This window comes from Peromyscus eremicus, chromosome 8b, assembly GCF_949786415.1.
Source record: "Peromyscus eremicus chromosome 8b, PerEre_H2_v1, whole genome shotgun sequence".
NCBI classification, from domain to species: Eukaryota; Metazoa; Chordata; class Mammalia; order Rodentia; family Cricetidae; genus Peromyscus; species Peromyscus eremicus.
This window is the reverse complement of record NC_081424.1, coordinates 19943317-19957498: the sequence shown is the minus strand read 5'-3', so window position 1 is coordinate 19957498 and position 14182 is coordinate 19943317. Positions and strand designations below refer to the sequence as shown.

Below are 14182 nucleotides of genomic sequence, written 5' to 3'. Positions count from 1 at the left end.
CTGGGACGTATTATAAACTACAGGATTGGGTGAGGTGTGGGTTAAGGAGGTGACAGCTGTGGGCTTGCATGGTGAAAGGGAGAGGTGATGCTGTGGGACTACCGGGCTGCAGGGCTGTAAGGCCGCATGCAATGGTGATCTGGAGGCCTCCGTGGTGCCAGGCTGCACATCGCGGGGCTGAAGAGCTGTGGAGCTGTGGGCTGAAGGGATGCAGAGTGCGGGTCTGCGTGCTGACGGCTGGAGGGTGGAGGGGTGCAGAGAGGCAAGGTTTGCCGGCAGCAGAGCGGTTGCGGGGATGCTGGAGGGCTGATGGGCGGAGCTTGGCTGCGGGCTCAGGAGCTGCAGGTTGGAGGGTTGCGGGGTGGAGGGCTGCGGGGCGGAGCTTGGCTGCGGGCTGGAGAGCTGAAGGGTGGAGGGCTGCGGGGCGGAGAGCTGCGGGGCGGAGCTTGGCTGCGGGGAAATGACGTGGTCAGCCCCGCGCGCTCGCCCAGCCCGGAGCCGCGCGCCCTGGTAACGGCGCTCCGCGGCTCCCGCGTCCGCGGCCCCGCCTCCCGCCGCTGCAGCCCGCCCCGTCCCCGCCTCCCTCCGCAGCCCCGGCGGCGGCCGAGTCTCGGGGCCCGGTGGCCGCTGCTTGCGGGACGCCAGCCGCGCCGTCGCCAAGCCGGAGGGTTAGGGGGACACGGCCGTCGCGGGCAGGAGGGAAGGCTCCGATCGCCCGGACTGGAGGGCGCGGGCCGGCGGGTCGGCAAGCGGCCACCCCCCCCCACCCTCGGCTGTCGCCTGCCCCGCGTCGTCGCTGCGCCAGCCTCGCCTAGCGCACGGGGACAGGTGCCCCGGCCGGGGTCTGCCGGGAAGATGGCGACCCCGGGCATGAGCTGGCAGCAGCACTATTACGGCGGCTCTGCGGCCGGGGCGGCCAAATTCGCGCCCTCGCCGGCCGCCGCGCAGATGGCCGGGCACAGCATGGACTACAGCCAGGACATGCACCTGAAAATGAGCAAGAAGATCGCCCAGCTCACCAAGGTACGGGGGTCGCGGGGGTTCGGGGTTCACCTGGCGCCGGGCGGAGGCGGCTCCTAAGAGAAGCAACAGCCAGAGTTGCCTCCTTGGCCCCGCCAAACTTGGGTGGAACGCTGGCCACCGAACTTGAGCTAGACCGCACCCCGCACCGCGAGGTTTCCAGGGCTTGCACCCGGTTGCCGACTGAGAGTAAACCAGCCTAGAGCACACGAGGGCTTACTTTCCGGGTTCCACGGTAGTAAATGGACTTTCCTGTTGCTCCAGTGTCTCTTGCCAAGGGCTGCACGAGGTACCGCGCTATGAGTACCCGGTGAAGTCCTGGACCGGTTTACCTAACATGACCCGGAATCCTTGGAGTTAATCAGTGTCTGCTCCTGGTTCCCACAGTTAACGGGAGAATAAACTTCCCGAGGTTATTCCGAGGACTGTAGGAGGGTGAAATATACCTTGCGTGCCATTTTAGGGATTTAATGAGTCATTCCTTACTTACCCTGACATAATGTCAAATAAGGTTTATTAGATGAATCACACTGTGTTTGCATTTAGTAAATGGTCCATCTTATCAGAAGCTAGTTTTCAAGAAGCCCATAGATACATCACCTGCACAGTTTTCCAACGGTAGTTGAGGGTGGTATGTCAGTTTGTGAGCTCTTTTTCTAATTTAGTAAATACTGATAATAAAGGGTGGGTCCGTATAGATCTTACTAGCAATATAGCGCTGAGTGGAACTGATTTGTGGTTTCTGGAAGTCATTTGCTGTGACCACCTTCCGTAAGACTGTTGCATCTTTGAAGAGAGAAAGGTGGGTTTGCTGCTCGGTAATCTCCTGAGAGCTGGCTCAACTCCAGAGCCCCATCATCTCATTTTACTAGAGTTTAAAGAGACGAAAGGGAATGCTTATGGAAAGGGAATAAAGCCAGGGTAAAAACGGTAAAGCGATGTGATTGAGGATACAAAGAAAGATACCATGAAAGGAATAGAGAATGAAGAGATGCATAGAAGCATAGATTTAAAAAAAAAAATAAACAGAAAACATGTGATCATGACTTAAGACAAGACAAGAAACACTACCTTTTGTGGAGTTTCTTTTTTGCTTTTTGCATTGTTTGTCTCATCTCAGAGATGCTGCATGTGCAAATCGTTACTATTTGCTTTTGTGAAGGGTCTCCAAACTCAGAACTGGAAGGTGTAGGATGTAACTATGGCTACATGTTATCAGAGCATTTACATGGTTGGAACTAAAAGCCAGGCCTCCCCAGTAGTTCCATCTTCAGAAGGCTGGTGGCCATAGTGAGGCTCATGAATATTTGTTCTGACTTTTTTTTTTTAATGCTGTGTCCACAACATCCCTTTTCTTATTTTAGATTGTAACTCTTGGAGACTCTTGTAACAAACACTCGTTAAGTTAGAAGTGGGACTGTGTGGTATTTAATAAAAGCTGTTTTCTTGAGTAAACTTCTCCTCTTTCTACTCAGACTTAAATTTCCTGTTCTGTTATCAGTAAAAGCAATTCAGCCTGGCTGGCACAGGTGAGATATTAAGGACATGATCATATCTCTTTCTCGGTCTCTCAGATGTAATGAACCAGGTGCTGCTGGCCCAGCGCTTCCGTGACTGCTGAGCCTTGCCTGCATTCTGATTTCTTGTTTGTAGTTACTGTTTCTAACACCCAGTCTGCTTGAAAGTGCTGCTGACATGTCATCCCTTGTACCAGGGTTTCTCGGTGTAACACAGTTGACGTTTTAGATCGGAGAGTTCCTTATTAGAGGGCTATCTTGTGCAGTACAGACATGCTTAGCAGCATTCTTGCAAATTGTGGGTGCAGATTGCACGTGCCTCTGCCCTGCATTTAGAAGTGACAATACACAAGTTTGCAGACATTACCAAGTGTTCCCCGCGCTGGGTAGTGTGGGAGTCGAGTTGGTAAGGGATGATTACCATGGAGTTGTACTGAAATGCCTAGGAGTCCCCCCACCCCCTACCCAAGGCTGACCTTTATATTTCCTAAGATAAAGCCTGTCTAATAACAGTTGAGTAACAGGGCTCCTTCACACTCAGTCTCACAAACCCTAAAAGGCAGTGCTTCCCTTATTTATCACTTTAGAAATCGTCAAATTTTGTAGTCATATTGATAAGTTTTGCATCCTGAAGACCTCTCTACTGACTCAGCAAACCGAATCAGACTGAGTTGGAAAAGCCCAGGTTTAATGGGTAAAGTGTTGTGGGCGATTCCCCGCCCTGCAGAGAGGAGACTGGGACGTGAGACCAGAAGAACCATGTGTTTGTTTTCTGGGATACAGCCTATATACCCTGCCAGAGTGGTCTTGAGCCTCTCTGGGGGAGGAGCTGTGTTTGGTGGGCTTTGAAGGGGCGAGTTTAGGGAAAGAGATTGGGGAGGGGAGTTGAGGTGGATTTTCCACCAGAACATTCCAGACTCTTTGGATATAGGGATGCCAGGGTGCCAGGGGTTGAGGTGGAGCTCCCACCCAAATACACATATACCTCATAAGCCAGGTATCATGAATGTGTGTAAAAAGGATTGCTAGAAATTTGACATTCCAGGATATCTGCTGTCGTAAAGAGTTGGCTAATGTGTTCATGTCAGTCAGAGGTAAATTAAATAGAACTATGGTTGGAACTTGATTTTGGCTTGTGTTTCAGAATAGCATATTGTAGAGGTAACCATCAGAATAGGGACTTGGAGTCAAAAAGGGAGCTCTGTTGATAAAGTACTTGCCCGTGCAAACATGGGTATCTGCATTTGATCCCCAGCACCCACATAAAAAAGCCAAGTGCTAGCTGGGCGGTGGTGGCGCACGCCTTTAATCCCAGCACTCGGGAGGCAGAGCCAGGCGGATTCATGTGAGTTCAAGGCCAGCCTGGGCTACAGAGTGAGTTCCAGGACAGGCGCAAAGCTACACAGAGAAACCCTGTCTTGAAAAACAACAACAAAAAAGCCAAGTGCTGCAGCATGCATTTCAAATCCCAGAGCTTGGGGTGCAGAACCAGGAGGACCCCTGTGGCTTTCTAGACAACCAGTCTAGGTGATGCTCAAGTTTCAGATTCAGTGAGAGACCCTGTCTCAAAAAAGATGAAGAGTGATTGAGAAAGACCCATGATATCAGTCTCTAGACTCCATGCATATACATGTGAGTATAGAAATGCACATGCACGTACACACACACACACACACACACACCACCACCACCACCACCACCACCATCACCACCAACAACCAAAAAGCTGAAATGGCCTCTTACCAACGTTACAGAAGCAGCATGATTAGGAATGTGTGTTGTTGATCTCACACACTATCTTGAGTTAGAAAGCTGGTTCCACCACTTACTTAATAGTGTGTGACCTCAAGCAAGTCACTAACTCTGAGCCTCAGTTTCCTAGGTGTAATAAAAGGGGTAATGATACTCGGAGAGTTGTAATGGCACATAGTAGGCTCTTAATTCATGTTGTCACCGAAAATACTTCTTATATACCAACAAAGTATAAAGAAAATATGAGTAAGATATTTTTAAACACTTTTAAAGGAGTATTCTCAAGTTTAACTTAATTTTTTTTTTTAAAGACAAGGCCTCACTACATGATTCAGACTCACCTCAAAGGAACAGTGCTCATGAGTCCTCGACTCACCAAAGGGCTCTGTTCTACGTTTGATAGCATTATTGATACTGTATTTAATTTGAGAGTTTTCTACTCAACTCTATTTAAAAAATGTATAGCAGATCTTCTATGGAATAGCAAAATTTCAAGGCTTCACATTCTGCTTTGCTGTTTGGTTCTGCGAAGCATACTCCAGAGATTGGACTAGCTCTGATAGGAAATAGAAGAAAATTAACTACTTTATGATTACCTGGTGAGGCTTCTCTTGTTTCTTTCCATTTGGTCCCAGGGATCACACCCAGGGCCTTGTGAGTGCTAGGCAAGCACTCTGCCCCTGAGCTGTATCCCCAACACTTCAGCCTATTTTTAACTAATGACAATACTCACTGTATGAATATTTGCTCAGATTCTGTTTCCTAAGAACCCAGCAGGGCAGCCTTTTCCTGGTGAGAATAGCAATTCTTAGAGCCCGTTTAATAGACGGGGATTTTACCAAGTATTAGAGCAAGCGAGAGTGAGAGAGAGAGAGAGAGAGAGAGAGAGAGAAGATTGGAACACAGTCTCTGCTCCGTAAGTCAGGAATATTTAGGTCGTTTGTGTCAAGTTTTGCAAACGAGTGCTGAATTGCTGGTGGATTCGCACATTGTGGCATGTTTCTGAAATTGTTAATGACTGGCTTCTATTTTGATGTGTAAAGCCCCCTTTCTGTATGTTGAGTCTTTAGAGTCTTATGTAGAAAAGCAGAGCTTCGGAGCGGGAAGCATAAAACAGCCTTGCTGTCCCTTTCAACTCTGCCCCTCTCCCGCATCCATACTTTAGTCCCTTTAAATTGACATCTTAGGACCGGATCGTCTTCGGCCAGGGATGGACTTGATTTTTCTAGTTGTCCTTAGATACCATAGCTCACTCGCCAGCCACAGAAGTCTCAAGTCTGATTATTAAACTGTCCAGTGACATGCATACAATCTCGAGGGCAGATGCAGAGGTGAAGCTGCCTGTTTTCGCTCCCGCCATCAGACCTGCCTCCTGCCAGGGGAAGGTAGGTGACTGCGGAAGGGATTCCACAGGCTTCTTTGCTTCTGGCTTGGTTTCTGCTCTTGCCCACCCTAGTCTCGGATCCCTGTGAAGTGGCACCAAAGGAAGGGAACAGCCAAGTTCTGTGGAGTCTAACTCTGGTGCTTTCATAGTCTTGGCAGGTGTTTCCAGCTCATCTTCATCTGTGGGTCCTCCACCTCCTGCCTCCTCAGTGGCTTGAGATTTCCGCTTTAGCCTCCCCAACCATAAAAATGCATCTAAGTTTTGACTGGTTCCCTGCTCAGCCTCTTGGGGCTGGATTACCTTCATCTTCATTTTGTTATGGTCTGTTCAAGCTCCAGCTGGGCCTCTTGGCCAGACCCTTGCCGTGTGTCTCTTGCCCATACGATTCACATCTGGTCCATGGGAGAATGTAACTCGAACGTTAAATGGTCTTTAAATAAAAGAGCCCGGGGCCAGATATTGGGGTAAATGCTGAAAGATCAGAGAGACAAAGGAACAAACCACTGCCGTGTCGCACCTTGCCAATTCCACGGATCCTCTGACTGAAATCCTCTTGAGTCCTCACATGAAAGGCTCCAGCTGAAAAAGCCTCTAGCTGAAAGGGATGCTTCTGCCGAAAAGCCTTCAGTTCCTCTCTCCTCACACCTTACATACCTTTCTCCGCCCAGCCATCACTTGCTGGGATTAAAGGCGTGTGTGCTTCCCGGTACTGGGATTAAAAGTGTGTGCCACCCACCACTGCCTGGCCGTTTTCTCTCCTAGACTGAGTCAAACTCATGTAGTCCAGGGTGGCTTTGAACTCACAGAGATCCAGACGAATCTCTGTGATCTCCATAAAGCTGCTTGTCACAATGGTTCGCACAGGGATTAACCTGCCTCAGCCATGTTTAACCTTTAGACTTCTTCTTTTGGCATTTTAAAGAGTGCTTTGACCACCTGCTCTGGAATGCTGTTTTATTGTCTTTAGCTCTGAGTAGAAACTTCTGTGTTATTAGCTTACTATTTTAGCTCATGCCTCTTTAGGTAATTGAGCTTCTGGTACACCTCATTCCGCTCATCACTTATAGTTACAACTCGCAGAAGGTAGAGAATAAGCTGAAGCTTATAATGAAAAGCTTTCGGTTTGGACCTTAGCATCAAGTCCCTTTCTTTCAGTATGCAGCTGTGGCCTTCACACCTGGAGCTGCCCTGACCAGTCTGGTCCTTTGGGGACTTCCTTACGCTGAAGGTTTATAGTGTTTATTATCTTCATTTCTGATCTGACACTTCATGATGGAAATTCGTCTCTAGTGGTCATTATGGTTGTGACTATACCCATTCCCCTCGTTTGGTTGTTAGTTTATCTGCCATAGGAACCATAACTTTTATTCCTGTTACCTTAATACGGAAACTTTTATACAATATAAAAGTTACTGAGTATTTATTGGGAAAGGGTGATGGTGGTGATATGAAAGTAATTTTATTGTGAAGTAGAGAAAGTCAGTATTTTTGAGAAATTATATCTGGTTTTTCTGGGTTGGCCAAGTTAAAATATTCTCAGCTGTTTAGATGTGCACTGGCAGGCAGTTCATTAAACTATTGGTAAGAACTATATGAACTTAATTTTGATATAAAAATAAAAATACAAACTCTTTGTCTAAAATATGACATCATCATTCAGAATGCAATCGATATTTTCCTAATCAGTTTTTTTTAAAGTCTTATGATTGTTTGAAGCTGTTTTTTCTATATTCCAAACCAGAATGTATTTATGTTATGTGAAAACCAGTAAAAATGTCAAGCAACCCCATTTCCTCTTCATTAAATAAAACTGATTTTCAGTTTTTATTTATTTTTATTTTTTATTTTTGAGATTATAATGACATCATTTCGCCCTTCCCCCTCCTCGCTCTAACTCCTCCCACATACCCTCTTGCTCTTTCGTGTTGAATAACCCACCAGTTTGGGGGCTCTTCCGCCGTAAGATTATTACCCCCAGCTCTTGGCATTACTTAATTGCCTGTAGTTCTTGGTCAAGGGTGGAGGCCTCCTGAGCTCTCCTGTTCCACGTTCGCATGTTTACTGGTGTCCTCTGGTTTAGATCATATTTAGGCAGCCATGTTGGCAAGCCTTCATGGATGTAGCTTCTCTGACCTTTGTAGAAGACACAATCCCACAGCAAACTTCCTGCTCCTCTGGCGCTTACAGTCTTCCCACCTTCCGGCTACAAGGTTGGGCTCCACAACTCTGCACTTGGATTCCTTGTGGCTTCCTGTTTGTTGCAAAGTTAAATTTCCTTACAAGGGGTAAAGACTATACTTACCTGTGGGTATAAGGACAAATGCTTAGAATGCACTTAGGCATTATGCTGGTTAAATACACTGATTCTCCTCCAAGATCCATGACTTCGCTAGCACGGAGTAGTTGGGTAGGTTTTCAGAACTTGGCATGACTTCCCTCTTGTTGAGTCACTCTAAAGTCTAGTAAGAGGGTTGTTGGTTACCATCAAGGTATGTGTGACATTACTGCACCGTGAGATTTACTGTGCCATGCTGGTCATTGTTGTGGTCCATAGGCGCCATCGCTAGGTGTGACTGTTGGTTGCTTCCCTCTTTGGGAAGTTTGCCTGGAGCCTTCTGGTATCACAAAATCTAGTCCTCAGGGAGGAGGCTTTAGGTCCGATCCAGCTCTGGTCCCCTGGGTGCTGTGTCCAAAGGACACGATGTCTTTGGTAGTAGAGGTGTACCTTCCACCTCTGGGAGGCAACTGAGGTGACAGCAGGAGCCTATAGTGTTTGGGGGTCTCTAATACAACCCTGCAAAAGATGAGTTCTCATGCCTGGTGTTGGGGCTTTTGTTAGATTGTCTCTGGCTCTTGGGGGAAGGGTTGTCAGCCCAGATGGGAAAATTTCATTTGAACTATGTATGTATATGTATATGTATATGTATATGTATATGTATATGTATATACAGACTCATGCATTATAGGTATTTTTAGGTAGATATACGATAATATGATTACTTACAACTTTTTCAGACATCCTTACTGTTGTTTTGCCCTCCTCCCCCTTCTGTATTTATCTCCCTCCCTAATTAAAGCCCCGCCCCCCACTTTCCCATTTGCCCCTTCGGATCACCTGTACCCTGTTCTTCCTCTCTCTGTTGTCCCCTCACCCACACACTGATCTCTTTTACTTTCCTGGATTCTACATTTCCTGTACTACTCGGGTTACATAGTTACTTTTACTATTTTTAAGAATTAGAACCAAAAAAAAAAAAAAAAACTGGGCAGTGGTGGCGCATGCCTCTAATCCCGGCTCTCAGGAGGTAGAGGCAGGAGGATCTCTGTGAGTTCGAGGCCAGCCTGGTCTACAGAGTGAGTTTCAGGACAGCCAGGACTGCTATACAGAGAAACCCTGTCTCAAAAAAACAAAAACAAACAAACAAACAAAACAACAACAACAACAACAACAACAAAAGAATTAGATACTGCTGCATAATAATGTCTACTTTGGGTTTCTGAGCTGCTGCTGTAAGTGGCCTCATGGCATAAACATCTGGCTGTTCCAGCTTAGCGCTGGCACACGCCAGATGCAGCCTCCTCCTTTATCCCATGTTCCCCTGCAGCCCTGCCATTGTCTTGTGCAGTAGCGTGGATATAATCTTCTAGTCACAGCTGAGTGGATTAATTTCTGTGATTTTACTAATGCACACAAAAGCATGATACACAGATAGGTGTAGTAGTGTGGCCCCGTAATCCTAGCATTTGGGAGCTGAGGCAGGAGGTTCACGACGAGCTTGAGACCGACTTTAGTTACATAGTGAGTTCCAGGCCAGTTCATAGCAAGTCCCTGTTTCAAAATTAAAACAAATGAAAAACCAAAATGTCCTATTAATTGTCCAAATTTAAGGGGATGGGGAGGGTAGAACTGCCTTTTACAGTTAAAGGAAACTCTAGACAGAAATTTTAGACTCTAGCTGGCTTTAACCACTCATTTACAGACACAGAAGTTGAGGGTCCAAAATTATGGGACAGTTATGCGGCCTGTCAGGACTTGAGCTCAGATCTCCAGACTGCTCTGTGTGAGCAGCTGAATTTACAAGTCTTTTTTCTCAGTGTTTTCCATCCCCCCAGTGTTAGTTAAGAGGTCAGTTAGTGTTTTCTTTATTGGAACTATATTTTGCACACCATCCAAATCAACAGATATTTGTTAATATTGAGTCCAGTCACCTTCTTACCCACACTGTAGAAATTTTCAAGATTTAAGGCTGGGAAGATAGTTAAGTTGGTAAAGCATTTGCTTCGTAAGCATCATACCTGAGTTCAGTGTCCTGAACCCATGTAAAAAAACAGCTAAGCATGGTATGGTATGCCTGTAATCCCAGAACCAGTGAGGCAAAGATAGGCAGATAGGATCCCTGAGGCTCACTGGTCAGCCAGCCTAGCCTACTTGATGGGTTCTAAGCCAAGGAAAGACTGTCTCCTCTCTGCTCAGTAAATGTCATAGTATTTTTGTGTTTTATTGACAATGACTAAATTGCAGACTTACAAAACTGTTAATTGAAAACTAGAAAACTTCCAGGTTTTTTTTTTTTATCACTTTATTCCTTTGTTCTGTTTGTTTACAAAAACCTTGTATCCTCTTCTTACTAATTCCTTAAAAAGAGTTATGAATGATAAAGACTAAGTTGGTATATGTATTGAAGTAACCAGTTTAATTGGATTATGTTAGTTGCTATTCTCCAAGTCCTAAAATGATGGTTATTTCTGAAAATTTTTGGACCTCCTCCATTTGAGATGGGCATGAAGAGTAACCTGGGTCCGTAATACCAGTTAGGTGCTGGATGGCAAAGGGGACCTACTGATGAGATGCTGCCGTTTTCCATGCCAGCCAGTCCTGTGAGATTCCAACAACAAAACAAAAATCCCTCTGTGAACATCCAGATGAAGTTAGTCTGATGCTGTGAAACGAGACTGATGTGCACAATGGGAATTTGCCCCGCACAGCTGATTTTTCACTGTAGAAAGTCCCCATCCTGCAGATCCTTTGTGAATAAAAAGGACATTAAATAATGTCACAGTTGGTGCACAGTAGGCCTTTTTGGAGGTAGACACCTGCAGGGAACATTTGTTAACTGAATTTAGGGTTAAAAATGGAAAACGGTGTTATAAATGATAGCTTGATGAAGGGAGGGGTGAGGGGATGCTACCATCTGGTTCATTTTCTGTTTCAAGCCTGTTCCAGCCACAGTAACTCTTAGATTTACCTAGTAACCAAGTGGCTCTTTGAAATATTACACATGCGTTTCTCTTATCCAAAATGCTTGAATTAGAAGTATTTCAGTTTCTCACGGGTTTTATTTGTGTTTTTATTTGGCCATATTTGTATAGACTTTCCTGGCCAAACATCCCAACTTTAAAAAGTCCAGAATGCTTCAAAATTCGAAATGTTTGAGTTACATGACAGTGTTCAAAAAGTTTTTAAGAGTCGAGCACAGTGACATGTGCCGTCGGCTGAACTATGAGTGAAAGTTAGGCAGGAGGATTACTTGAGCTCATGAATTTCAAGTACATCTTGGAAAATGTGCTGAGACACCCCCTAACCCCCACCAGGGAGAAAAACAAACAATCAAAATGCTACTGGGATTTTGGAATAGTTCAGGTTTCACTGTTCAGATTAAAGATCTTTCTTTACCTTGTTCTGGAAAAATACACTATGACCGCCTGTCATTTCATGTGTAACAGCAAATTTTGGAATCATCAACTTTTGCAAGCAGGGGATTGCCAGTTGTGGTCAGTATTTTGGTGTAATTAACGTCTGAAACCGAAGCCCATATTGTAGAAAATATTTTCTTAGCTACTGCTAAGCTCCATGGACAAACAGTTGTCATTTGTAGACTTTGAGCTTCTGTCATTGAATCAATCCTTCAACTTTCCCACCGAAACTTTATCAAAAAGATGTAAGAAGTCTAGTTGAATGTGTATGTGTGTGTCCCGTTTCTCCTGCTACTGTCACTTTGTTGAAGACACTGAATCTCAAAGCTCTGTAGTGCCTACAGAGCTGGAAAAACAGGGGTCAATGGTCAACTGTGGCCTGTGGGGTGGGTGTTTAATATCTAGCCGCTGTGTGCTGCCTTCCATGTCACAGAGCAGATAGCATTTCTAGCCACCCGTTCAAGTTGTCAGTCGGCACCTCATTATTTATGTACACCATGTCTAGATTGAAATATAGAGGTTTCAAACTAAAATGTTTTTCCATAGTTAGACTACCAAATATGTTTGATAATTTTAGTAAAATACTGGAATAATTTCTTATCTAATATTGGAGAATAAGTTGTGTTTTAGTTAACTGGAACTTACCTAGAGATGGATAATTTCCTACCTTCTAACACAATGTGTTTTAAAAACATTATTTATAAGTTAACTATGGTTCTTTGTCATCCCTAAGTATGACTCTTACTATAGGATATTAAGCCAAAGTTATGCTAATGCCATTAAGCTAAGCCTATAAATCAGGAATATCAGACTGCATGCAACCCAGAATAGCTATGCATGTGCCCCAACAAAAAAATTGTAAACTCACTTAAAGCATGATGAGATTTTGTTGTTGTAGTTGTAATTTTCTTTAATTTCTTTAATTCCTTTACATAATCCTTAAGTGTGTGTGGTTACCGCTCTAAAGGTGGTGGGACCTGGGGGAATCGAATCTAGAAATGAGTCAGACAATAGCCATCTTTATTTGGAACATCAGACAATCTATAATCCGAGGGTTGAGAAAAGTCACATGAGTAAAGTTCTCATGAGCTCAAGCTGTATATAATCACAAGGACAGGTTGCACATGGCAAAACAATAGCAAATTGTAATGAATAATCTGAAGTAAACTCACTCCTGTCTGCTACACCTGGGAGGAACATGAAAACACATTCCAAGAACAATTCCTTGTTTTTGAAGAAATTGAAGTCACAAGACTCTGGTCTTGTTTTCTCACAAGCACTCAGAATTTCCCCTCACAGGACTCCATTCTTAGACTGTATTCCGACAAGTATGAGCCTCACAGATGATGACATCATGTTTCAGTGTCCAAAGGCTGGGCACTAAAACATATTTTGTTTATTCCCCTTTTATTTGGCATTTCTCACTTGCTTATCAATGAGGTACAAAATTGAATATGCACATTTCCTACCATGGCCTTTCCAGTTGCACAGATGTTGCCTGCTGCAGAGAGTGGGTGTTTATAGGTGCAGATTGGGTATCTCCAACCTCAGATACTGGAGGCCACAAATCTCTCATGTTGAACTGTTTGAGATTTTGGAATATTTGCATATATGTAAGGATGGGACCCAAACTTTAACATGAAACTCACTTATGTTTAATATATACTCAGACTCAGTAGTGGTAAGTTTTTGAGATATTTTTGGTACATCTGCATTTTGACTGTGACCTGTCACATGAAGTCAGGTTTGGAAATGTAGCAGTATTGCTCAGTGTGCAGAAAGCCTCATATTTTGGACTTTTACATTGGAAATGCTTAGCCAACATTTGTGTTAGTCACCTTGCCTAAGCTTGATGTCTACAAGATTCCGTTTCTTTCAGAAAATATTTTGTGATTAAATACAGCAGAGGATTCTTACTCTTAGATGTTAAATGTCAACCAAGTGTTGTGATGGGTGGTGGAGTATACTTCAGTGTGAGTTTACATGTGTTAATGATCTACTGAGAACATGAAAGGGGATAACAAGACAGAAGTGGAATTCAGAGGTACATGTGTTTATTTAATCTATTCAGTGTCTTCATAAACATTGAACTAAGCACTATTAATTACTTATTTCTATTAATTTGCTATCCCATATTGGATTGTATGTTTTTTTCTGATTTTTTATTTGGCAGTGTAATAGGAATATGCTGATCATAGATATCATAACATTTATTAATAAATTATGACAAGTCCTACATATACTACCATGGACAACTTTTTCTGTTTGATTTGGTTCTTATTTGGTAGCAGTTAGGTATAGGCTCTCCCCAGGCAAAGAGTCTTTGCTTCTTAAACACTTCCTTATTAAGGTTTTAATGCCCTAGTTAGTACATTCAGTGGTTACAAATCTCCGTGTGTGTTTGGCCAGGGAGTCGGAGGAGTGGAGGGAAGCCGCAGGAAACCCGGGGGTTAGTGTATCTGTGTGAGATCTGGATTTCCGTGAGCAAGCCAGAGAGCCCCCTAGGAAAGCCTCAGCAGTGTTCATCAGAGGGTCAGAGCCATAGTTGCCTTAGCTCTTCTTGAAGATGTCTTATGACTTCCGCAGGTGCTGCCTTTCGGTAAACGTTTTCACCTCTCCGAACCTCGTTATAAACTGACAATAACAGAGCCCACTGCACACAGTTACTGCAAAGGTCAAATGAGATCATTTATGTAGGCGAGGGGCAGCCAGTAAATGTCAAACCCTGTGTGCTCCAGTCCTTTCCCCTCAGGCTGAGCCGCTGCCAACACCATCTCTAACACACAGTGTGTTCTGCACAGGGTCTCTGGGATGC

At 44.5% G+C, this 14182-nt stretch overlaps 1 protein-coding gene across 1 annotated transcript in view; it reads left to right on the top strand.

The window, feature by feature from the left end:
- The first annotated feature begins 581 nt into the window (after positions 1 to 581).
- Fam184a (family with sequence similarity 184 member A) overlaps positions 582 to 14182 on the top strand; it is a 130089-nt gene continuing 116488 nt past the window's right edge. The window contains exon 1 of the mRNA XM_059272583.1: positions 582 to 1023. Within this exon, the coding sequence (XP_059128566.1) occupies positions 856 to 1023 (168 nt within the window). The 5' untranslated portion in view covers positions 582 to 855. The remainder of the gene's footprint in view (positions 1024 to 14182) is intronic.